A 27,542-nucleotide genomic window follows, 5' to 3' on the forward strand; every position below is an offset into this window, starting at 1 on the left:
CTTCCAATATTTAGCCAGTGTAAATATTCAGTCAGGGGTAAGAATATTTCTCATCCCATGGAAGGTATACTAGTAAAAGGTTGAAACGGACATATTTGAAACCGGGAAAATGATATATGGGAGAACGAGAAATCTGGTGGGTTGGTTGGTCACTTACAGTAAGGAGACGATATGAACCCATTATTTTTGTTACTAATTAGAGTATGATAATAATAATAATAATAATAATAATAATAATAATAATAATAATAATATCAATTATCAATAAATCAATAATAAACTATTAATAACATCATCAGTATTATCCTAAATAACATAAAAATTTCAGCATTTCCAAATTATTGAAAATGTTAAAGTACTCAGTGTGTGTGTGTGTGTGTGTGTGTGTGTGTGTTCCTAACCGTGAGGCATCCACAGGCCTCCCAGGGTCGAGAGCACAGGTTCGAATCCCGGTTGTAGCAGCAGTAGGTCCAGAGTCAACTCAGCTGTTCATCCACCCCCAATGGATTGGTCGATCAGGGCTTCAATGACTCGAACCATCTCGGCCAACATAAAAAAAAATTAAATTCATACATACACGTATAACATCTCTAACCACCTTTAGCCTTGTTACAATTTCACACAGAACAATGGATGAGAGCACAATAGACAATACCTCCTTGTGATCAAAACGTACCTAGAACCATCACACCAAACTCCACTTCTCTCATTACTAGAGCATAAATAGCTTTCAAAAAAAAAAAATATATATACATGTGACAATGATGACAGAGCCAATATGAGGGAGACATTCCAAATCTTTCGACACGGCTAATGAGCCATGACACAATTTTGTTACGGTGGGATCAATGCCATTTTGCTAAGACAAAACGCCCGGTACAGTTGGCAACCACAAGTGCAATTCGTTGACCCAAAATCACCTTCCCTGTCCCAATCTATCGCCAATTGTATTTCATAATGTCTCTCATTCCTTCCTATCTATCGCTCCTGCTTCGTTATACTTAGAAAAAAAAATTACTTATGGTTTTCTAGGACGTATTAAAGTCATTACAAAGTTAATGTTAATAGACGAAAATTGTCATAGATTATATATATATATAAATGGTGATTTATATATGACGCTTCCATCTCTTTATCTCAAATGCACACATGAATAAAAAGATACAAACCACTCACAGATAAGACTATATAAATTCCCTGTAGTAAAGTACAAACTGGTGTAATTACAGACACACACACAGACACACACACACAGACACACACACACACACACACACATATACACACAGACACACACACAGACACACACAGAAACACACACACACACACACACACACACATACACACACACAGACACACATATACACACAGACACACAAGGAAAAAAAAATATCCCACAATGACCTTGTCAACCCCCCGGAGTTATAACAACGCCATCTCACCACAGCCGTGAACAATAGACAGAGGCGATCTGTGGCACTGGACGAAACATTAAAAAAAACAAAAACATAAACACAAAGTCTCCTCCGCCCCAGATGTGTGGTGGTGGTGGTGTAGGGAAGGGAGGTAGAGAGACAGTGCCAGAACCGTCTATATATCTACTTCGACGGGAGACAGCGGTCGGTAGACAGACACGTCTGGGGGGGGGGGGGCCAAGTGAGAACAAAGAACGAACGAAGGAGAAAAAATATACATATACATATATATATATATATATATATATATATATATATATATATATATATACAGATAGACATAGACAGGAGCACGGACGAATGCATGGACAGCGGCCACCCGTCTAACAGACCGGTGCTGACAGGACGCAACGGTGAAAAAGCGGCAGTGGCTTGTGTCACATTACCGCTGTGACACACACACACACACACACACACACACACACACACAAGGACTGGGGAACAGACACAAAGCAATGGGGAAGCAGACACAGACAGAGAGAGACAGAGAGAGCAACAGGATGTAAAACAGCCATGACAGACATCTTCAAACGGAGAGACAGCCACCCAACAGAGGTATATACAGACAGCAAGCTAACGCCACAAAGCAACAGACAGACAGACAAAGACAAAGACAAGATGTCTACACAGCTTGAAAAAGACAACAGACAGGCAGAGAGTCTGGACAGACAGGCCTCATACACAGACAGACACCTTTCACAGACCAGCCGTCACAATACAGACATCTTGCCGAGCGAGACCGGGGGGTAAACCAGACACGACAGCTTCACAGACAGCTAGCCAGTCCTAGGGTCTGTGCGAGGAGCGAGCAAGATTTGGGTCAGTGGGTTGTACGAAGCAAAGGTGTGTGTGGTGGCTAGTTTTTGCCCCAAGTAGCCTTTACCGATCTCCCTCCCTGTGTGCATTTTGACGGTGTTTGTATACATGGCGATGTGTGTGTGTGTGTGTGTGTGTGTGTGTGTGTGTGTGTGTGTAGGTGTGCGTACACTTTGGCGATGTGTGTATGTGCATTTGGTTACGTGTGTGTGTGTGTGTGTGTGTGTGTGTGTGTGTGTGTGTGTGCACTTTGGCGATGTGTGTATGTGCATTTGGTTACGTGAGTGTGTGTGTGTGTGTGTGTGTGTGTGTGTGTGTGTGTGTGTGTACATTTTGTTCCATGTGTACATTCTGGTGACACATGTGTATCTTTGGCGATATCTGTGTATGCGTTTAGCGACACGTGTGTACATATCAGTGTGTACATTTGGCGAGACGTGTGTACGTTTCGCGATCTCCCAGTGTAATAACACTATCTCCTGACGTCCACTGACGAACCTTTACAAGGTCAGGTCAGAGGTCAGGTCATCACACCCAGGGGGTCGTCCCATTGTGTTCCAAGGTCGTACGGTTGTGTTCAAAGGTCGTAAGGTTGTGTTCAAAGGTCGTATCGTTGTGTTCAAAGGTCGTGTCGTTGTGTTCTAAGGTCGTACCATTCTGTTCAAAGGTCGTACCACTGCGTTCAAAGGTCGCACTGTTGTGTTCAAAGGTCGTGTCTAAGCTAAGGTTCACAAACGACCACTACGTCTCCAGGTCGTGTGCGTTTGTGTCTGTTTAAAAAAAAAAATGCGTAAGAGGCGTAAGGTCACGTGATCCATTTCCTGTTACGTATGCATCTGTTGTGGTGAGGAGGTGAGACGAGAGGAGGGGGGGGGGGGGTTGTTACTGACTGTTGTGTGTGTGTGGGGGGGGGGTGAGTTAGGCAGTCCCGTTCCAAAGGTCACACTCGGGTCAGGCATCAGGTCACGACCTTGTTAGGCCATCGGAACGACCCAAAGCCACATTCCTCACTTAACAAAGGTCACACTCTGGCAGTGTTGGGGCCTGGGAACCACCAGGCACAAAGGGGCTATGTTAGCTTCATATCAACATGGCACGAGATGCTATGTTAAGTAAGGGTCATGACCCCCCCTTCCAAGCACCACGGTATAAGACGACCCCTAAGAGGTAACTGAGGGTACACAACATTAAACTGAGGTTACACAACATGACACCAAACGATGGTATATACGCCCCTTTGTCTATGATGTCATATTAAAACCCACACCCTCAACCCACCTATTAAAAAAAGGGGTCAAGAGGTCAAACACGGCTGTGACCTGGGGCCCGCCCATCTCTTGGGAAGGTCAGCAAGGAGCGTCTGCAACCAACTTTTATAAAACCAGACACCATCCCCCTCTTTTTTTTAACCCCATGCGTCGCTTTCTCTCTGGGGCAAGTTTCTACCTGCATGTAAATCCAGTTTAAAACTTTTTAGGTCACACAGCCAAGCATTTTTTACTTCTTCGTTTATACTTCTAATATTTCAAGCGTCATTTATATATAATATATATATATATATATATATATATATATATATATATATATATATATATATATATATATGTATATATATCTTTTCTTTCAAACTATTTGCCATTTCCCGTGTTAGCGAGGTAGCGTTAAGAACAGAGGACTGGGCATTTGAGGGAATATCCTCACCTGGCCCCCTTCTCTGTTCCTGCTTTTGGAAAATTAGAAAAAAAAAACAAACAAACGAGGGGAGGATTTCCAGCCACCCGCTCCCTCCCCTTTCAGTCGCCTTCTACGACATGCAGTATTCTTTCTCCCCTATCCCCAGGGATAATATATATATATATATATATATATATATATATATATATATATATATATATATATTTTGTGAGGTGTTATCTATAATAATTTTCCTTTCGCTTTCGCTTTGTTTCCATTGTCCCGTTTTCTTGAATACGTCACGTTTTCCCTTTTACACCTCACGGACGGGCATTGTAACCGCTGACCTATTTTCTCTGATGTATCACCATTTCTTCCGTTTTCTTTCATCAGCGTTTTCTTTCTAATATCTCGTAACCAATGACCTATTTTTTTTTTCTCTCTCTCTACAACACATCACGTTTTCCTTATTGTTATCATGTAACCAGTCACACATTTCCTCAACCATGTCACGTTTTCGAATTCAGCTAACTAGATAACCGGTTCTTTTATAGAAAATGGTGTGTGCATTGCCACCTTTCGTCATGAGGAGGGTCTGGGGGTAATGGGTGTGTCTATCTTGCCCCTCTCTAAGGGGAAGGGGCCCCAGGGGTCAGCAACCCTTGTTGGGGAAGAAAGGGGGAATGACGACCCTCCCCCTCCCCCCCACGTTTGAGAATATACTTAAAGAGTTGAAAAATTAAGGGCATAAATATATACATTATAATCAGGTATATACATTCGGTATATATATATATATATATATATATATATATATATATATATATATATATATATATATATATATATAATTTGTCTAAATCTAATGATTAATGAATTTATCATATCATTGCATATTTCATCTTTTTATCTTGTTACACAACGGTACGACCCTTGCATACAACGACGGCACGACCCGTGGGCAAGACGGGACGACCCTTGAACACGACGGTACGAACCTTGAACATGGAGGTACGACCCTTGAACACGAATGCACGAGGTACGACCCTTGAACACGATACTACGAGGTACGACCCTTGAACACGACAGTACGAGGTACGACCCTTGAACACGACAGTACGAGGTACGACCCTTGAACACGACAGTACGAGGTATGACCCTTGAACACGACGCGGCACGGGCTCTCTCGGTCACGACCCCTTCGAATATCGCGACCTTCCCTATGACCCTTCAGGATCAGGTCAAAAAAGGCCAGACCCATCGCACTCGCCCCACGGGTCGTACCGTCGCATTTAAAGGTCGTTTACTCCATCGACTGACCGGGTCTCGACTGGCTCAGGTTAGGTAAGGCTCGAACCCCGGTCATGATACACACAGAGCCGACAATGAGCAGTGGGTGCCATTCCTTTCGCCCATTATTAACGTAATTCTAAAAACAGCCACTGTTCGTCCTTAAAAAAATATATACATATATAATTATATATATAAATATAAATATAAAGGACAGTAGAACTGAGACGGTAACTGTGGGAGGAGGGAAAGAAACCTTTTGTTCTCCCTTAACCTGGAGGGGAGGTTGGGAAAGGCACAGAAGGTCGACATGATTGTTGTGATAAGATGGCGCCAATAGCAACCCTGTATGGAAGGTTGACATGATTGTAGTGACGCCACGTGCACAATCCCCTTCAAATATATCAGAATCTAGGGGATGATTATATGGTGAAATAGATATTAGTTTAAATAATCATCTACGTTTGTGGCAATTTGGAGTTTAAGAAATAAACACACACACACACGCACACGCACATATGCGAGTGTGTGTGTGTGTGTGTGTGTGTGTGTGTGTGTGTGTGTGTGTGTGTGTGTGTGTGTGTGTGTGGCTTAAAGAGCAATCTACACGTAGAGCACCTTGGAAGGTCTCTTGAGAAATCAGTGACGACACATATGCAAATCTAAGAATCACCTGCATATGTATATACAATCGTCGAGCATAGGAACAAACAATATAAAAAAAAACAATATGTAGTTTAACATGTCACTTACACATATGGAATCTTCGAGGTTAGGAGTCAATAATGTATATGTCGACTGGGAAATCATACCCAGGTAAAGCCATATATATAAAAAAAAAAGACTTAAAGAAATAATAACAACTTGGACTTCCTCCAAAAAGTTTGGGAATGACATAAGTTTTTACCACGAACTCCCCACCTGACGCAGACCTTTCCCACCCCCAGAGATATGGGGGTATAATTTAACAACAAAGAACCCCCAGACGGTGGGGGTCAGGTTAGCCCAGTGTGCGTCGGGGGGGAGGGAGGGAAAAGGGGAGAGGGGGTTGAGGTGGTGGTGGAAGGTGTGCGTCGGGGGGGAGGAGGGGGGAATGGGGGGTTGAGGTGGTGGTGGAAGTGAAGTGGTGGGAAAGTGGGGGAAAGGGGGGGTTGGGTTTGACTTGGGTACGTCCATCGTACCGTGTGGCTCACTAAACTGTTTGGGGAAGGCCTTTGGGGGGAGGGAGGGAGAGGGTGGTTAGATTCTGGGCACGACTCGTGGTTTGTTGTTCTGGGGGGGGGGGGTCTCGTCTGTCTGTTCTTCGTGTTCTTCTTGTTCTCCTTTCTCCTGTGACACTGCCTATTCTGTTCTACTGTTCTCTTCAACCCACCATTCAAATGTCTCGTTTTAGCCATTTTTTTTTCTTTAAATGTTTCACTACATATCACTTCCTCGCTGTTTAATTGTTTCGTCTGTTTCTTTCAGTTGAAGACAAAGAAAATGACCTTAAACTCCTTTATCTTACCGTGTCTGTGTGTCTGTCTATCAGTCACCGCTGTTCCTGTATTCTGTAAAATGTCTATCAGCGTCTGTCTCTGTCTACTATGTTCTGTGTCACTGTTTTAGTCATAGCTGTGCATCCTGTGGCGTCTGTATACCTGCCTGTCTGTCTGTCTGTCTAAACAGAATTCTGTGTAACTCTAGAGTTTTCCCCAGGTGTTTTAAGTGTCGCATTTCTATCACTCTATCTACACCCAGTCGCACCTATTCAGTCAATCCTTATATGTCTCTTTCACCTTTCCCATGTCTAAATAATATCTATTACCCCTTCCCAAACATCTGACTCTCCATGTCTAGTCTGAGGTCGACCTAAACCAGGTCTATTTATCCGGTGGTCATCTTTATCAAACCAAGTCTTCCTCCTCCTCCCCGCCCCCCTTCTGTGGACATCTAATAACCAGTGTTGCCGTGTGGGTATCAAGACGAGGGGGATAAGGTGGTGTTTTGGATCGAGAGATCTTCCACGGCTTTTCAAATCAGGCAATACGAGTAAAGGGATGAGAGGTGAAAGATGGATATGTAAAAAGGACAGGTTTTAAACATCGCGTCTCCGGTACCAGGTTATGAAGAAGAACAATGAGACACAGTGGTACTCTGGTATGTTAAGGAGAATGGCACCAACCAACTATGCACCGAAAACACGATCAAGTCCCATATACAAAAGAGCGCTACTTTTGAAAACGTCCCCCCTAAAAAAAAATGAGTGGGGCTTAAATGAAATACAATATCGCATAGAAAACGAGGAACGTCAAGAGAGAGAGAGAGAGAGAGAGAGAGAGAGAGAGAGAGAGAGAGAGAGAGAGAGTCTGTCTGTCCCATCAAGCTATTACCACTTGGAAAGCTATAAGTCTAGGGGGGTGGTGGGTGCGAGAGCTGATATCGAAGCTATCGTTCAAGCTAAGACGGACGTGATATCGCGTTCAAAGATCACAAGTCAAGGGAAACTGTTCCTGAAGCAGCTTTTAATAGCCATGAGTCCCTCAACGCCGGAAGGAGCAAGGGAAAAAAAAATAGACCACACGAAGCAGAGGAATACGATGACTACCTTGCCTTGACCCCCTTTCTCAGAGCATATGACAAGACACGCCCAAAGATGAGTGTCACGGCCTACAGCAGTATGACAGCCACAGCTGGGTGTGTCATGAAAGATATGACAGCCACAGCTGGGTGTGTCATGACCAAGAATATGACAGCCAGAGTTGGTTGTGTCATGACCAAGAATATGACACCCAGAACTGGGTGTCATGAACTACAATATGACACCCAGAGCTGGGTGTGTCATGACCAAGAATATGACACCCACAGCTGGGTTCGACACTCCCCAAACCTCAACCATCAACTCAAAACGCCAACACACACACACACACACACACACACACACACAAGCTAAACGCCCCACAGAACACTTAATAACACGAGTTCCAGACGAGAGGGAAAAATTTGTATCCAAACAATACTCACGACAAAGAATTCATCCACTCCGTCCTCAACTTCGACCCCCATCACACCTGGGAATGCAAACAAAGAATTCTGGGAATGCACACTTGTCACGGGCAAACAGATGTAGGTAGAGACACCACACAAAACAAGAGCACTTGGACGATTACCGGCCCGTCGGGGAAACCACAAACACACAGAACACCCGCAAGAAATATTACTTCCGATTTCCCACCTCAACACTCAAGTTCCTCTTTGCAACAGCAAACAACCCTTCCCAGCTGTAACCAATGACCAACTTCCAGGCAGGCAGAAAAAAAAATCAAATTCACTATTCCCTCGCATTTTCGTTACCTGAACATGCAGAGCATCCTTCCAAAAACGAATAAAACATACACAAAAATACTGTAATGACTTGAAAAGTGCGAAACACAGGCCCCCCCAACCTCAACCTCTTCTCAAAACTCCACTGCACCTGACATGCACCCGTCTGAAACTATACTCCCTAGGCATGTACGTGTCACACTATCGCGTCTGTTTTGTATATACAACCCACACCTCTCCAACACTGGAATGAGATGCAACAGACAACAGGACCACTCACTCCCCAAGGTGTAACATCTCTGCCCTTGACAAGGGAACATCTACTTCTCATCTATCGTGTAATCTTTCCACATCATCCAATTTTTACCTATACCCCTGTTCGGTGGGTTTGCCTTACCTTACCCGGGAGCTGCAATAAACACAGGTTAAATATAAAGTAACTACATACAGCAGTCTACCATGGTTCATCTTTTGGTTATGATCAGCCTTCAGCTCCACGCCCTCCAGTCTCAAAAGACTGGCTTTCAAGGTTGTAAACCATGACACCCACACACCTGCTAATTTTAGCGGGGCTTACGACAGTTCAAGGCGCATGATGCCGGGAATGCATTTTGTATATTCATGTTACCAATATATATATATACACTCAAAGAGCAAACTACACACACACACGCCACAAAAATACATTTTCTCTTGCCTTGCCAATCATCCCATGGTCATTGTAACCTTACCTTCAGCTACAGCAGAAGGAACAGCAGACACCAACATCAGTAGAGGCAGCAGCGAACACGCTATCCTGCTGTGCATCATGCCTTGACCCCTTCCTCTTCCTAAATGTAGCGACCCTTCCATCCTGACCTTCTTCGTTTCTTTCAAATATTTAGATAGTCACCTGTTTTCACTTCATTTTGATCATTCTTTTGCCACTTGACAGTTCCTTGTTTTATTCTATCTTCCTCTATTTTCATTCTCTTAAGTCCTTCAGTTGTCTCTTTTTGTTCTGATATTCCACTTCGTTATTTTCTAGTCTCTTTGCCGTCATATATATTTTTCTTATTTACATATTCACTCTGTCTTTACCAAAGATAGTTCACAAGCAGCGTAAAATATCAAAAAAATATATACACTACCTATCTCTCGCTCACTTTGAACATATATAAATTTTCTTTGGCAGCTTTCATCGTTTTCACATCCAGCAGCTTAAAAAAAAAAACATCAGGTTTATACACTCGTATCTTTCCGCCAAAAACCGTATTTATATCATTAAACCTTAAGAACTAACTGTACGTTGTAACAACAGGGGACTTCCGCCCACACAGGTGCACAAACTTGAGTTTCTTGGTTTGACGTGTTAGGCACCAGCTTGAGATGAGAATAGAGTCGACCAGCTCTCTTGTCTTGATTTCTCTGATCTCAGCTGTTATTAACTACTTAGCTGTCACCTTAAGCTGTCACCTTGCTTATCTGTTACGTCCCAATCCTTGTTCAGCTGAGTTCATAACGTATGTACTCACTCTCTTAATCGGCTGTCACCTTCTTGGCTCAGCCTGAGTTCATCACTCACGTCTTGAGCTGGCTGAGCTCTTGTTTGACTCAGTTAAAGCTTTCTAGATTTCACAAAAAAAAAATCACAATCTTTCATGTGTCACATGTCTCGCTCTGACCCAATATATGTGAACTTAACATTTAGCTCTGAGATTTCTATCTCAACTGATCATGAATTTTGTTCTTAGTTCAGCACGTATGTTCTTTCTCTCAGCAATCATGGATAAAACCAATGTGGACATCATTTTTTTTCCGAGTTAAGTGCACTTTTTTTTCCCTCGTAAAGCGTCCGAATTTAATGGTAATCTATTTCTATTTTCAAACCTGAAAGCGAATGAGTTTATACATAAAAAAAAGAATGTAAAATGTATTACAAACTGTTCAAACACGGTTTCAAAAAAATGTATTGCAAACTGTTCAACACGGTTTCGAAAACATACTAATATATATAGTTCCAAGCTAGACAGTTCAACAGTCGAAGTTATTTATATAAACCAAATTAACGAATTCCGTTACTGAAATACCCTCTGCTGAATTGAGAAACAAAAAAACACAAAACTCCATTCAAACTTGCAATACACCCGTTCAAATCCTCTTAACAGCTTACTAAATGAAATAAAAAAAACTCCAAATTAACACAAAGCACACACAATTTCAGTGGTGAAAAGTGAGAGAGAGAGAGAGAGAGAGAGAGAGAGAGAGAGAGAGAGAGAGAGAGAGAACTTGGCCAGTGGGGAAGGAGCTAATCCACGATCGCTGGTCTATTCTCAATCGCCCCTGGGGGAAGCCAAGCCTAGTCGACCACAGCACTACACCTTGCCCACCCTGAGCTACCTACCTACCTACCTACTCCTCATCCTGCTACGGTTCCTAATTCTCTTCACCTACCTACTACAAAGATACTGCCCCTAGAGAGGTATCGAGAATTATTTATTCAATAATAATGACCCTAGTGTATTTCTTTCCCCCTTGTTTAACCTTCATCCTAAGGGAAGGCTTGTCAAATACGTTTATTGTATTACCTTACGCATTGCCAAGTTGAATATCTAATTTCACTAATGTTCACTAGTGCAACATTAGTTGCTGACCCATTTCCTGCTTCTAAATTAATCTACATTTCAGTGAAAGGTTTCCGAACTTATTTTCTTAGATGCACTCAAGGATTATCTTGCAGTCTGCTCTTATCACTGCTGGAGGCTAAGATGGCTGTATTAATAGGATTTGCATTATCCTAGCCCACATGGCATCCTAGCACTGCCAAGAAACGCTAGGATTGCTAGGCTATTCTGAGGTCGTGGGTTAACAATAATCAAGCAGTGAACATTTCCCTTTCACTCTTAGCACTACTAATACATGCTAGGATGGCTGTAATTATGTCTAACGTATCTCCTACAATCTTCTAGAACATCCTGAAAATTATATAATGCTAAGTATGATCCTTCTTCAGCTTACTCTGGTAGACAATGGTGCTCTCAGTCAAACCCCTTGCTACATAAGTTCATAGAATTTAAAACTGAAATTACCTCCATGTTACAAGGCTTCTGGCCTTCACAGAATATTTCATTCTAAATTACTGTAATATGACGATGAACAAAGACGCTCAACTTTTTAAAAGCCTAAGACCAGGAAGAAATAGAGCTCATTTTCGTATGTGAAATCTTCCGAGCTCACAGTGTCACTCGTAATTAGAATGTGTATATATAAATATATATGAAAAAAGAACAGGAAGTTGGGGTCACAGAGACATAACCTCACACACCTGACACTCATCATTCCGCCAGGTAAGACTCGACTCCCAGTGCTGGATTATTTTTAACAACGACGTAGCAAATTATTTTTTTTAGTTTCTACCGAATGGAAAACCCACACGAGGCCATGGTTTTCGCAAATCTATTGACACATGTTACAGTAGTTAGGTAACTAACTCAATGACGGTATTCAATGTACACATTCATATATGTCTTTATAGTTAAGAAGCACAAGGCATGATCCTTGCTTAGCGAAAATAGATCAATATTTAGACACAAAAGTCCGTGTTTCGTGACCAGATAATACAAGAATTATGAAACAAAAACATATACAAACACCACATCTAACTGGAAACAAAAGAAATCATCTTTAAACATGTATTTAGCAAACTAATTACCATTCTAATACGCAACATTCCACGTCAATTGCAAATTAGCATACACACGTCCTTGTGCCGCAGAGAAAAAGCAAGAAAAACAACTAGGATGGAAGCAAAATTATCATCATCCGTTAATTTTTAACGGCAACGTGATGAGGAGTGGCTCGGGCAGGGCTGGGCTGGGCAGGGTCCACCATCCGGGAGTGGTGCAGGGAGAACCCATCATCCCTCCCCTGCTGCGTTCCACATCCGTACGTCTGCTGATTATAGTATCCATGCTAGGGTACTCTCTCTCTCTCTCTCTCTCTCTCTCTCTCTCTCTCTCTCTCTCTCTCTCTCTCTCTCTCTCTCAGAAGTAGTCTGCATACTGATTAAGATAATAAAAACTGGGCATCGCCATCAATAAACAGCGAGACAACACACACACACACACACTCGGTAATACTTCCTCTCCTTTTAAAACACGACGAGTTGCATTAGCTGTTGTAAATTGTCGCTGTGACTTTATTGGTATATTTTACTTTACATCGTTTCGATATACGTAAACGACCTAATTTACATATGCCCTGGTGTATAAAGTCATAGACTGAATCGAAGCTGAGAGTGAATAACCTCCCTAAGCGTGTTCTGGGAAGGGAGGGTAGGGGGAGAAACACTCCACCCTCCCTACCCAAGGCGTCCCTCCCACTCACAGCTCTCCCTCCTTCCTCTCCCCCCTTTTACTCCCTCCCCTGCGGATACTATCACGCAAATGGACAATAGATGATGAGATCCAGTGTGTGTGTGTGTGTGTGTATAGGAACAAGGACAAGCCTTTTCATTCATGCATTCATCATTCCCATGCTTCAAAACACAGTCGAATGATCCTAACGCTAGTATAGCCCGCTTAACCTGATATTCTGATGGGCCATTACCACACTATCGAGTCGTTTTGTCTGGGTGTCTCATCCCCTATTCCCCTGCCGGAAATGGGCAATCGAACACCCCGCAGGGATTTATTCATCCTCACTACGTACAGGATTACATAAGGGATCCGAAGACCGTCAAGGTCACGTAAAGGATGTAAGAATAATATTTGTACGACTGGTGTGGAAAACACACGACGTGCGTTGTTATGTTTCTATAATAAACTTTCGAGGTTAATGCATCATTTGTATTCGTCAAACGCACCAAAACGCTGATGTGGACATTGTTAAAAGTTGATCAGAGATATAAATAATGTGAATATTGAATCCCCAACAACAGAAACAGCAGAAAATATATACGAAAAATGGATATTACAAAACGACGGGTATAATATAGAGTCGATTAGATTATTTGTTATCTTGAATACAGTTTCTTAAAGAAAATTATATGAAAAAGCTTTCCCTGGTTCCACGACACTCCACAACTTCCCTCCACCTTCATAACCCAGCTAACTTACGACCAAAATCCACAAGCTACCACCTGACCCAACTAACCCACCTCCACAATCTCACCCTGACCCTCCTAATCATCCAACACACTCCACAGCCTCACCCTGACCAAGCTAATCTTCCACCACACTCCACAACCTCACTCTGACTCCCCTAATCTTCCACCACACTCCACATCCTCACCCTGACCAAGCTAATCTTCCACCACACTCAACATCCTCACCCTGACCAAGCCAATCTTCCACCACACTCCACATCCTCACCCTGACCTAGCTAATCTTCCACCACACTCCACAACCTCACCCTGACTCCCCTAATCTTCCACCACACTCCACATCCTCTCTCTGACCCTGCTTAATCTTTGACCACGTCACATCCCACAACTGTCCCTCCTTAACCCAGCATAACCTCCCACCACACTCCACAACTAACTCGGGCCCAGCAACCCTTCCACCAACCACCACACTTCACTCGACCACCACACTTTACTCCTACCTCTCCCTGACCCAGCTCACCTCTCACCATATTCCTGAACCACCTTGCCCTGACCTAGCAAATATCCTGTCATTAATCATTCCCTAATAATGTCCACACACGCACACATCGCTTTCAATCACATCAACTCCGTTCATTTACCTGCACTTGCGATTATTTCCAGGCATCTCTGTCGACATTATCCTTAAATCAGTTTCACCCTCAACCTTTTACAATAATTTTGCCTAATCGCTTGTAGGAGCTGCCAAATCAATGTTGTTAATTACTTCATATGACCATAATTCATGAGAAAACAAAATACTGCGTTGAGATAAATAATAAAATAATAATATAAAATAATATCTAGATACCGTAATCATTACAACAACAACAATAAAAAACAATAATAATAATAATAATGATAACAATGATAATCATAATAATAATGACAATAATAAACGCCAGTGTAAGTACCAACAGATCACATCACCTCAAGATACATAACAAATAACTCGGTCAACTCCTTTCACTTTTATGAAGACGGAAGTTCTCAGTCTATTATTTATAGTAACATATTAAATTGTTTAACAACCACATGATCACATCTCACTTCCTTCCCTGATATGAAGTCTGTGAATGTTCGGCTTTTACGTGCGTAGTTTATTTAACTGATATATATATATATATATATATATATATATATATATATATATATATATATATATATATATATATAAGTGAACATTTCTATAATCAATACATATAAGTACTGGTATCATATACGCAAAATAGTACGTTGTTTTATCAAATTAATAACACCATATCTCAATAATAATATCACAACTTCACCAAAGTTTCTCGAAAAAAAATCGTACATATTGTTATTAGTCAAAAACACATTCACCAACACGATTCTTTTTTTATCTAAGATTTTCTACATCAATCAATTGCTACGTATTCTACCTTTCCACACGACTGTTCAGGCAACACTGATCTCGCTAACGTAAACGACTAAACGTTCAGTTCTCAACCGCCACGCTGCCGGGAAAAACGTCGTACATTCTTTTTCCTTCCCCAAGGTTACATTTTCTCTTGCAATGAATATAACAGGTAAGGCTATACGCATCTCGAGCGTTGATATGATCATGCCAATCACATTACCCCTTTACTCTGCATTAATCATAAATGGTCAACAGCGATTTCGTCTATATATCGCCGATTGAATATAGATACATTACCATGATTTTCAACTCTATATAGAATCGTACGAAGCAACATGCAACAATTAATCAATACAGTTAATATACATCAGCTACATCTGAATCACGACATAAATTGCTACATAATACTCATATCCTCAATTATAGACTCCAGCATAACCTGTAATTGTTTCCCGTGCAATAAAAAAAGAATTACATTATGATTGACACAATCTCATAACTGCTACGCCTATTACAGCTTATTGTCTTAATCTACAACACACCTTTATCTCTCTGATACATTATACTAGCACCAATATACCTCCTGCATTATTCACTCATGAAAAAATGGGAGTAATATGTCATTAAATATGCCTGAAACTTGCTTTCTCTATCACTCAGGGTCACATATATATTGTGTTCCAGTCTACTTTCATTCTTTGCTTAATTCTTGACGTCCATCAAGGGAACTGGATATCATTTTACGACACACTAAGCAGGAGAGCGAGCTTACCATGTTGCTATTCCTTGTTAAAAACAAACATGTACGGTCTGCCAACACAAGTTCAATTACCGTACTGGTTTAACCTTAAATGCATTTCTTCTTAGTAAATTCCATTGTCAGTTGTGTAGATGGAGATTTGATCACTGAATACTTTTTAGGGGCAATAAAGGAATTGATTACATTCTACACAACATACACATCCACCTAATTAGGATCCACTATACGCTACAGTTACACAGAAGGTACACTGTACCATTAATGTCATTCTGAGCACACACACACACACACACACACACATACATACATACATACCCACACACACGACTTGTATCATTAATGACAGACCCAAGAACGGGTTGTCAGTGGCAAGATCCCGTTTCAACAGCCTCGTACAACTTAACGTGAGGACAACGCAAATGCTTTCTACTACTTTTTTCCGTATTCCCTTTTCTAACCTTTTGAATTCTGCCGTTCATCCATTTTCTTACATTCCAATTTGTTCCTTGGGACATATATGTTTTTGCCTAAGTCTGACTGACAAGTGTTATCTCTAACCTTTCTAGTCCCGTGCACTCCAATACAAAATTCATTGCTGTCCATGCAAATTGATATTAGCAATGTTAATTACAGTGAATAAAAATGAAATGCAGCAACGTCTAAACTATTTTAGTAATTTTTCGAGAAACCAAATTATGTATTTCCATTTTGAATAAATGATACACAGAAGCAAGTAAAATAAAAGTTTACGTTTGTAAATTGATAAGTTCTTAAACTCAGCTTAATTCATATCTGGATGAAATTAATTGCGAATGAAATTAACTTAGACGAATAACAAACAAAATAAGCTTTTGCATTCCGCTGAAAAGCAAATACGAAGTGAGGTACAGTGTCTGAAAGGCAACAATACTTTAAAACCACAAAAAACCCACAGAAGGCACATCTTATCCCATACACTACCCAGGGAAAAAAAATAAAATGTAGGAAGATGATCCGGAAACCTTAATGAAGTCGAAATGATGTATTTCTTCGCCAATCAGAACATCGGATTTAGAAATGAAAAGGCAACAACATCAGCTGTAGCCCATTAATCATGGCCATCACACAGGTAATACACAGCGCAAGTGAGTGTGCTCTTTAAGAATGTGAAGTGGAAGACCTGAAGAAGGTGTTCAAGTTTTTTTTTTTTCCCAGCTGGGCGGTTTTATAGCCTTAATTACGACCGTGGCAGTCGCTAGGCTTAAAGTCTGAGTACCCAACCAACTAATCAAGGCTATCGTGAACTTGATAATGATTAGGCCAGGCATTTAAACAGGTTAAGCATAAAAGAAAATCTTTAATATCGTTGACTTAAAATATGTCCGTTTCGATCACTAACCATGTCCCGTCCTATTTGTTGCCCTATTATCTATCTATAAAGGTTTTAATGTCCTATATAAATCTTACGAAAAATGGGGAAAAGAAGTTTAATCCTGTCCTTGAGCAACTAATACGAAAACGCGTACAGGGACAATTCGTTAAAAAAAAGAAAAACAATATTACCACAGTGCCTTCATCTACATGAAAACACACCAATGAATCTTTGATGAAAAAAAAATTCCACCTTTTGTTACACACACACACACACACACACACACACACACACACACACACACACATACATACACACACACACACACACACACACACACACACACACACACCTCACTCAACGCATACAATTAACAATAATTCCCATGGCATCATCGTCTGCAACAAGGCTTAAATTCATTTCATTAACCTCTACAACTGTCCACCTCTTCTCTTTAAAACCTCACAACCATTCTTATAAGATTTTTCTTTACCTGTGCTCCCAAACAAACCATACCTTCAAAACAACGATATATATATTCCCTGAACATTAAACCCGACAAGATTACTTTCTATAAATGTCCTTAATTATATCTATTTCAAATCTTTCATGTATGAAAGTTAACCGCTTAAAACAACCCCGGGTATCGAACTCTTGTGATTTGTTCTTTACACAAGGGAGTGAACAATGATCAACCAACCTCAACAAAACCCAGGAGCCAACATAAAATTCACAACGTCACTATTTCTGTCTAATTTCTGAAGCCTTCGAGGCCATGTATGAGCCAATGATCACCTACCTCCTTGAGAATGAATCTTCAAGACCAAATTACAGAACAGAAATAAAGTTTTCATCTCTTTTCTTTGATGTTATAACGTTTTCTATCACTCCTACAGATTGGGTCAAACTTTAAAACCTAAGTGATATGACGTTGATTTTTGGGACCGATTTTTCAAATCAAAGTTTGGTATTTAATGATTCTTGGGACTTCTTTGAATTCACAGTGAACGCTTTTATATCTTAGTTACTACTTAGTTAACTGCTCTAGTGCCATGCAGGTAAGTAAAGGAATGTTTAAATTCATAAAACAAATTAGGACATTAAAATTTCAACAGGAGACAAGAGTATAAACGATATTAAGGTATATCATCGAAATTTCCAACTGTTTTGCTGTTAATGCATGAAGAAGTGTTACATAAGATCTCATAAATAGTTGTTTATGCACAAGGAATCAAGAAAACGTAAATACATTTACTAAAAAAAAGTAAGCTAGTCAACTTTGGGAGCCACGGTCGCTTTAGTTTTCTTCATTCCCAAGTAAATGTAATAGTCACTAGGATTATTTTGCGATACACTAATATTATAATGGATGGATAATTATAATTATCTTACGAAATAAATACCCGTTTTACATATATTTACATTTGATTGAATACAATTTTATATTCATAATCTTTACAGAGCTTGCTTTCCTCTGATTGGCTACAACTGCTCGGAATTAGTCGTTGATTGGTCGAGCGCCTTTATTTTTGTTTACATACGATACGCTGGTATGGCTGTGTAGTCGTGGGACTCTAGCAGGATTCCTGCTAATTTCGGTTTAAAAGACAACCAGTTGCTAAAACTGTTGGTATTTACATCATGGAGGACAGCAAACTAGATGCTAACGACGACAAAAAGGGTAATAGTTGTCGTGAGTTCGTTTTTCTACGTTTTTTCCCCAGGTATTTGCTGTGCGAGCAGAACTGGCTGAGTGTGCTTATCCAGCGGTCATCTTGTGGGGGGTATGGGATAAAAGTACAATTACTTACAAGTTTAAAATGTAACACTCATGTATGCACTGGATCCACTCCATGGGAATGAGAATAAAGTTGATACATGTTCATACATAACTGTTTCTGTTATTTGTAAGCCTTGCTTTTATTAGACTCTGATGGTGTCTAACTAGACCTCGTTGATCCTTGTGATTAATATGAACATTTCAGAGAGAAGCTAAATTTTAAAATTAATGAGAAATGAATTCCGGCAGACATATAAAAGTGGGAATTTTGAGTATCATCCATGTACAATTCTTTTTAAACACAAACCCAACCAACTTAATAAACGGCTCTTGATGATATGAGATGATAATATACAAAAAATAAGCTACTAGGTATATATACATAGTATTAAAGTGGTTATGACTATGATATACATAGTATCAAAATGGTTACAACTGAGGATTTCTTTTAAGCCTATTAAGGTAGTTATGACTACTAAGATCTTTGGTAAATGCCGAGAATTCCTAATCTAGTTTTGCATCACTAATAGCCTTGAAGGTTGAATTAATTATGTTCTACAATGACTTTTTTTTACAGTATACAATAACACTTGCGGAACAAAGTTCTCAGCATAGTCCATCATTGAATTATATGAAATAAAGTGGTCTTTTACACTGATCTACCTACCACCTTCATTAGACTGTACCTTAGGGCAAGACATGGTGAATCTAACCTGTGTGGCTCTCAAGACTCCTCCTCCTGGAAAGACTTGTTCCACTTTGCCTCTAATTCACCAATAAAGACATTAATTTCTGCTTTTGGGTTTATTCTTATTAAAGTTTACCCTAAGCCTTCCTCTTTCATGTGGGTATGCTCTCATTTGTATGGGGCAGACGGCAGAAGAGGAAAATACAAGTTTTGAAGAACTGGGAAAGCTTTTTCCTCCAAGGTGGTGTCTCAAGCATTTTAACCTGGTCACTTTACCCTACCCAGCTTTCCTGTTTTTTTTTTTTGACAACCCTTTCTCACTAACAAGTGTATCTGCCTCTGGGTTGATACTCATGATCTGTGAATCCTAATCTCTGACTGGCCTAGAGCAAGTGAGTCAATGTCTTCATCCTTCGGACTGTCCCTCACTAGCTGAGGGCAGCCCTGAAATGAGCATTTCTGTCAATCAGCTGGGGGAATAATAATGGATGGGAAAAGCCTGTGATTCCCCATCAGGAAAACCAAGGGTTAAAAGGTCCTAACCCTGATATTTCAAGAGATTACCTCATGCCAGCAGGACACCTCTTTGAAGAGTAAAAGGCAGATCAGATCTTCAAAAGCCATAACCTTAAACAACGGAAAGTAAAATGATCATAAGAATACCCTCTCCAGAAAGTCTAATAATGTTTGGTGATTATGTTCCATAAATGCATGGATTTTCAATTTTCAAAAGACTAATTTTTCATTAAGATTTTTTTTATGCAGTGATGGCAAAATTTGATGACTTTATTACTTTGATGATACCTCTTTTTACTCTTGCCTTGTAATACAACAGCTGCATTTTGGCACCCCCTTTGTTCCTGTTCTGCTTAAATGTTTACTTTATTGAAAATGCTTCATCTGGTCCTCTTCAGTGATAACAGTCATAAGTGAACAACCTGTGCCAAGAAAGCACATGACAGAATTCCACTGGGGTCGCCGTCAAGTGCATGCCCTAATCAGCAAAGTAGAAGATTTCTTTGAAGATTTTTACGATGGCACTAAGAAGAAAAAATTCGTCTGGAATGCTGTGGCAGAACGGATGCGAGAGGAAGGTTACAACTGCACTGGCAGTGAATGTGATAAAAAATGGAGGAACCTAAAGGTAGGTTTGCTGCTTTTCTTACTTGGGTTATTAATGATGCAGTTCAAGCTGTAAACACTGAAATGAATTTTATATTTACGACTCACAAATGGACATTAATTTTGCATATTTACTTGTCATCTGAAGACTACACGTAGTCCCTACTAAATGTTAGTGATGTGTTCTAGAAAAATGCAACTCGACGGATTAATTGGTTAGTTGTCCCACTTTACTACAGGACAGCGGGATAAAGGGAATTCTTGTTCTTAAGGGTGATTCCTTAACCTAATTTTCATACAAAAAAGTGAATTAAATTCCAAGAAACATGCAGTACAATACAGTTGCATCAGTAATCTAAGTATTCAAATGATATAAAGCTAAAAATACATTACACTAAGTATAGGCATATCATACTGATTCTGATCCTTTATCCAAGTGCTCATCATTTGCTCTATAACTTCAGTTTCAGAAATGGTATGATGAATTTTCACTGCCCCTAAAGTTACCACACTGGAGGTGCTGTACTTTACTCTTTGTACATGCTCAAGAATTATTTTCACCGATGTAATGAGCATGCCAAGAGCTCTGGTGGTATCAATACCACAATGAAGAGTATCAATCCCTTCAAAATGTTTAAGTTTACCTTCAAGCTAATGCTCTTCCTGTACTTTTTCTTCCCACAAGCATAAGTCACTCATGAGTACAGTCCACAACTATTGGGGGTTTGAGGTAGTTACATTGAAACTTTTTGTTTCCTTGTTAACATTATTTGTTTTTTTCATAACTATGTTATAAACAAATCACTGGATAATGAAGTGTCAGACAGAGGAGACTAGGTGTATACAGGTGAATGAATAAATGTTAGATTTCTTCTGTATGGAAGTTACATATTTGGCTTGTGAGGTCTTGTGATATATTGAATCAAGATTTGTAAAGTTATACAGATTGGCAGTGTCCAGAAAGCAAATGAGAAAGTGCAACTTATACATGTCTGGAGAGTGTTGTTTCAGATGAGGGCATGCCTGGTGGAGTTGTATTTAAGGTTTTAATTGCATTTTGTTAGTAGGAGTGAAGGGTAAGTGAACAGTTGTTTTGGGCTGGAATTTGTGTAGGGTTTTCATGACTGCTTTTCAGGGGTAAGGATCATTTGTGGCTAATTTCTATGTAATGTAAAGAGTATAGGAAGTATTGAGGAAGTTGTATATCTTAAGTAAAATATAAGTATCCCATGAGCCAGTCAGTAAATATAGCTATTAGTTGATATAACCCTTGTATTTGGTTTCCCTAATATGAGAACCTTGCAAGGAAAAGCTTTGATTAGTTTGTTCAGCAAATTTCTTTTACTCTTTGTAATTTCAATAACTGATTGTAACTCTTTAATGCTTGCCTTATTATCACTGGACTTAACCCACTTCTACTTTGTCCCCAGGGCACCTATGTGAAAGTGTTGCAAAAGCAGATTCATGGTGACACTGGCTACAGGTTTGAATACTTTGACGCACTGCACCATATCCTTGGCAAGGAGATTGACCCTCTTGGAATGAGAGAGCAAGCGTTAGTTCTTTTCTTTTGGTTTATTACTTATAAGGGCAACTACAGCATAACAATATAACACACTGCAAGACCACTGTTGATTTACCAGTATGTACGGAAGGGCCCTGTCATAAGTCACCCCAGTGTACGTTGTTTTATGTATATGTTGCTGATGAATTATGTAACTTACACCAGTATTTTGAGTTGCAATGTTTTGACTTGTGTCACTTTGGACTTGCAATATTTTAGAATTAAGGTACACTGCATTGACTTGTGATATGCATGCCCTGATTTGCAATATTTTAAAAAAAATTACCATTACATTTCTAATGTCTACAAGAATCTTTTCTCTTAATGATGAAATATTACTGCATACCCTGAGGTATTTTTGTACTTATCAGGCATATTTCAATGATGTTATGACAAAATACTAATTAGTTTCTATCCCACCAACTGGTAAGATGCATTCGTTTGTGTTTACTGGTACCTCATGATTTAATGCATACACTGTAGGTGTATGCATTTCATCATGTCTGGCAGGAATGTCAAATATACTCAGGAGAATATATAGGTAATGCTACAACTATTGATGTTAGATCAGAATTGCTTAGAAGGTTAGATACCAGTCAGAAATTAATGATTATATCCAACTGTGTGGGTCTCACTCAGTCTTTGCTGCATTTATAGTTTTAATGCATTAAATGCCTTTTCTTCTAAATGAAATATATCAGGATACTTTAAGGTAGTAATTTACTGGCATACTTGGTGCTGTAGGAGCCCCATAAAGGGAGTCCCGGGGTTTATTAATCAACATTGGATATCTTAATCTATTTGTTTAATATAAAATCTCTTGCTTCTTGAACACTGTTACTGTTCACAGCTACAGTGACGATTCTGTTTTGATGCATATTTTGTCATACATAATATTCTTATACACAATGATACACACCTGCCAATGATATTTAGTCTATATTCTAAAGCCCTTATATGTGTTGGGGAGTGCGACGACCACATGTTTAGGAACACTTTGTCTAAACTGTGCCACCATGGTTTGAATATGGGACATGTCAAATTATAATGGCATCCTAAATGGATCATGCACTTCATTGCAGAGATGTTCTCTTTTAGTATATAATGCAAACATTTTAATATGGTCCATTGTGGGACAAAAGGTAGAAATACTATTAGAATTGCTCCTCTATGTGATTATGTATTTTCAGGATGAATCATGGTGCAACTTCAGTCCCAGAAGTTAGGACATCTCTCGCTGATTACCAAGAGATAACTATTGATGGTGAGTGAGTGAGCAGAAATATGCCTGTTTATATATGTGTACAAGTACCTTTCTTTTTCTACCATTTTTTTCATTTGGGGAGATAGTTTTACACTTGCTGGACCCTGTCTCTTAATCAACCTTTTTACTCATCCAACTACCACTCAATCTATCCTGCTCGAGATCATCCTACCTGTTCACCCACCTACTATCTCATTCATATAATTGCCCAGCTCGTATCAACCTAACCAATACCTCTCAACTTATAGTTGTGGGTGAGTGGGTATATTTTTGTGATCAGAATGGATGAGAGGTAATGGTTAGGTTGATATGAGCTGGGTAATCATATGAATGAGATAGTAGGTAGGTGAACAGGTAGGATGGTCTGGAGCAGGATATAATGAGAAGTAGTTGAATGAGTGGATAAGCTGATTGATCTGTGGATGAACTAGTAGATCTGTTGGCAAAAAGGTGAGTTGGTTGTTGAATGGGTAGCTTGGTGTGTTTGTAGGTTGACAGATAGGCAACTTGGTTTGTGGGTGGGTAGATTTGTGAAATTAACAGAAATCTGGAAATGTGTAATCACCTTATTCAGAATGAGTGATTATCATATTTGGTTTCATAACATATTTCAAGAGATCTGCCAAAGGAAGAGGGAAGCAATATTTTGGCCCTAGGGCCCCTAAACTCTCAATATGCAGCCATTGGGTAGATGGATATTTGAATGGTTGAAAAAATGGATGGATGGACAGATAATTGATTGCATATATATATGCATGTATATTTCTATGTAGTGAAGGTAATAAAGTGATGAAATATTTCTCCCCAACAGAGGGTTTTGTGTGGACTGATTTAGCAATACGTCTTCTGCTGGATCTTATTCTTAAGCATCGAGATGCCTTTTTTTCTCCCCCTACGTCCATCAATGACATATGGATGGTTAGTGTTTTTTGTTATGTAATTTATGGTTAGTATTTTTTGTTATTAGGTAATTTATATCTAAATTTACCATTCAAGTAACTGTCGATTACATAATGTATGACAGAACTGACCTTTGTAACTATGGAATGGAGCAATTTTACGTAACTTCTACTCTAATATGGGAAAGGAATCATTAAATCATAGATATATTATTTCTCGCCTTGAATGTGAACAATATGCATGTGTCAAATGCTCAAGTCAAGTACATTCTGATGAAAAATGAAAGATTAAGGAAGATTTTGAAACTGTTCCTTTATCTCATACATGAATTACCATTATGGGTCCAATAAAACCACCTATTTAACTGTATTCCACCCCTTTCACTCAGGGAGTAATCCTGTTGAGGAAAACTATATGTACCAAATCTTAATACAGGGAAGTCCTGTTTTTCTTTTCATACCTTTTCTTTAAGCTTATCCTTTACTTCATCCTTTTTTGTGAAATAATTTTACGTTATCCGTTTCAAAACAGGAAATTGCAGAGCAAATGGTCATGCAAGGCCAGGATGTGACATATGAACAGTGTCAGCGCAAGTGGGTCAGCTTGCAAGATGGCCTACATCTTCACCAGAATGAAGCTGAAGCTACTGGTTGTGTGCCACTGTGGCCCCTTTATAACAAAGTTAAAGACATTGCAAATGCAGTCAATGTCATTACCAATAGTAAGTCTCAGAAATTCTCTTATTTTCAAGCACTAAGTTGAAAGCACCATTTCTTCCATCCTCCTCTTCTCACAGCTTATCCCTTGTGATTCAGGGGCAGTTCTAGTTTCACGTCTTTGCTGTCTTTACTGCTTCTGTCTTATCATCCTTGTTTCTTAAGGAGAATCCCTTACATGCATCTTTTTTATGGTTAGGCCACACAGTCCAATGGTTTACTACTTCTTATGAGCATGGCATAAGCATTTGCGACTGAAGGATTGGTTTCTTTGAGGTATGCCTCTATGACATCATAGATGGAATGTGGAAATGTCTATTTTCATTTTTTCTTCACAACTTACTACCTGTCTTCATTTAAGAAGCAAGTCTGTTATCACATGTAGAACTGTTGAAAAAATTTTCCCAAAAGGACTAACCTTGGATTGGGCATTAACAGACTCTGCCTGCACTTGTTTACACATGCCACTCACTTTCAGCAATTCTGTTACACATTTATAGTTTCATCTTTCCTGATTTTGCTAGCAAATTTCACTCCCACTTACATCAAGAAATGATCAAACATTCCACCTGCTACCCATTTCAGCATGTCTATATCTATCTGTCTCTCCTTTGTAGAGCTGTCAGTGAACAGTTACTTCAATTTAACATCTGTAAAGCCCTATTCCACTTACCCATGTATACACCCAAGAATGAACCTTTTAAAACTGTGTTCCATATCAATGCACATTCCCCATTAGGTTTTTCCCTGTCAACATTTACACCACATATTCCATGTCTGTTGAGTATACCCTCAGTTGCCACATCCCCTACCTTTACATTCATATCAAACAACACGTCAGTCCATTCAGTCAGACCTGCTAAAACATCGTTTGGCTTCTTGCAAAATACATTCATTTCTTTACTCACTTTTTGATGTATAAACTCTAAAAACCACCCATCTGAGAGCCTACTTTCATTCTAGCCTATATCACCCTTGAGCTCAGTTATGTGCTCTCATTAACACTCCAACAACTCATTCCACATCAAAAGTGCCACCACTTCCTTTTTTGTCATTTTGCTAACCATGGCCTTTACATCAAGAACATGTAAGTAAGTATACTCTAAGTGTATAGATTTTTTACGTTGTGTACATCAGTTGATCTGTTATCATATGTAATGCAATTCTGCTCCTAATAAAAAGCAACGCTTACTGACAGTAGTTGGTATCTTCATGCATTGGATTTCATATTCAAAGACAACCAATACAGTTCTTTTACTTCTAGTTCCAGTAGACCACAAACCAGTGTTTGGAGGCACCAGAGTTCCAGTGCATACAAGAGGCAGCAGAGTTAGAGCCTCTGGTGTGCGACGGGCCATGAGGGGAAGTGATCAATTTGGAGGCAGAGAAAAGGATATCCTAGGCCGCGTGAGGCAGCTGGAGACTACTTATAATATTAGTCGTCGTTTAGAGCGTCTGGAATCCCAAGTGGAGACTGCTTTTATAAAACGTGATGCATATAAACAAACGAATGATGTTCTCAGCCAAATTCTATCAAAGCTACGGCAGATCAACAACATTCTAGAAAAGGAGCAACAACACTTTCAGCCTGACAGTGAAGCAGGCCAGTGTATAACTACCCACAACCAGCAGGATCAAGCCTCAGACAGCCCAAATCAAGGAATCATAATTGTCAAAGCTTATGCTGATCCTTTGTAGCTTATTTTTAGCTTTTAGATTACTTTTATTATGTTCTGCTCAAACAATATATTATGATGAGAAACCATGGAGTCCCTTTCCTTAATTGATTAACCAGTGCATAAAGGCAAGTGCCATGGTTTGACCTTCAATTGTGTAACACTGTACAGTATGGTGACATCCCTGGAAGCTTGTATTTCTGGAGAAACTGCTTCTTGGCAAAATACCATGCAATTCTATACATATACATATATAGTTGAATGGCCATTCTGGACCCACCCAACCGTCTCTTTTAAACTGTGGCCCCGTCTATGACACAGTAGACCAGACCAGGTCTTTATGCACACCATAGCCACGTCTGTAAAAAAGTCCACATCATCTTGTAGAAATACACTGGATTGTCCATGAAGTTACTTCATCCACAGATTTTCTTGGGTTATTTCAGTATATTCTATAAATATCAGAGTGGTACACGACTGAAACCTTATTAAAACAGTCACTAACAGTTTCTCTCATGAATCTAATAAGTAATCTCAATGCAAAAACAAACTATCATCATATGAATATTATTTTGAAAAGCTTATTAACCTACACTGAAGATATGTCACCAACATATAAACAATAACGAAGGTATACCAACCCACAATTCTGTTGGGACG

General features: G+C 39.6%; 2 protein-coding genes across 2 annotated transcripts in view; one reads left to right on the forward strand and one right to left on the reverse strand.

The window, feature by feature from the left end:
- The window catches only part of LOC139751272 (uncharacterized), an 87,392-nt gene extending 72,280 nt beyond the window's left edge, over positions 1-15,112 (reverse strand). Inside the window, exons 1-2 of the mRNA XM_071666575.1 lie at positions 15,029-15,112; positions 9,290-10,427 (exon numbers count right to left, since the gene is read on the reverse strand). Of these exons, the coding sequence (XP_071522676.1) occupies positions 9,290-9,410 (121 nt within the window). The 5' untranslated portion in view covers positions 9,411-10,427; positions 15,029-15,112. The remainder of the gene's footprint in view (positions 1-9,289; positions 10,428-15,028) is intronic.
- Positions 15,113-18,696: 3,584 nt separating this feature from the next.
- Positions 18,697-26,971, forward strand: LOC139751270 (uncharacterized). The gene is made up of 7 exons (XM_071666573.1): positions 18,697-18,853; positions 20,555-20,784; positions 22,193-22,317; positions 23,517-23,590; positions 24,402-24,508; positions 25,022-25,211; positions 26,471-26,971. Exons 1-7 carry the CDS (start codon positions 18,814-18,816, stop codon positions 26,902-26,904), a joined length of 1,200 nt encoding a protein of 399 aa, XP_071522674.1. The 5' UTR covers positions 18,697-18,813; the 3' UTR covers positions 26,905-26,971.
- The last annotated feature ends 571 nt before the right edge of the window (positions 26,972-27,542 follow it).

The sequence above is a fragment of the Panulirus ornatus genome, chromosome 11 (assembly GCF_036320965.1).
Source record: "Panulirus ornatus isolate Po-2019 chromosome 11, ASM3632096v1, whole genome shotgun sequence".
In the NCBI taxonomy this organism is placed as follows: Eukaryota; Metazoa; Arthropoda; class Malacostraca; order Decapoda; family Palinuridae; genus Panulirus; species Panulirus ornatus.

Excerpts from the sequence above, each read along its gene's own strand:
- LOC139751270 (XM_071666573.1), top strand. The coding sequence starts at position 18,814 with ATGGAGGACAGCAAACTAGATGCTAACGACGACAAAAAGG. Across the intron at positions 22,318-23,516 it reads CTTGGAATGAGAGAGCAAGC|GATGAATCATGGTGCAACTT; the intron begins GTTAGTTCTTTT and ends ATGTATTTTCAG. Across the intron at positions 23,591-24,401 it reads CCAAGAGATAACTATTGATG|AGGGTTTTGTGTGGACTGAT; the intron begins GTGAGTGAGTGA and ends TCTCCCCAACAG.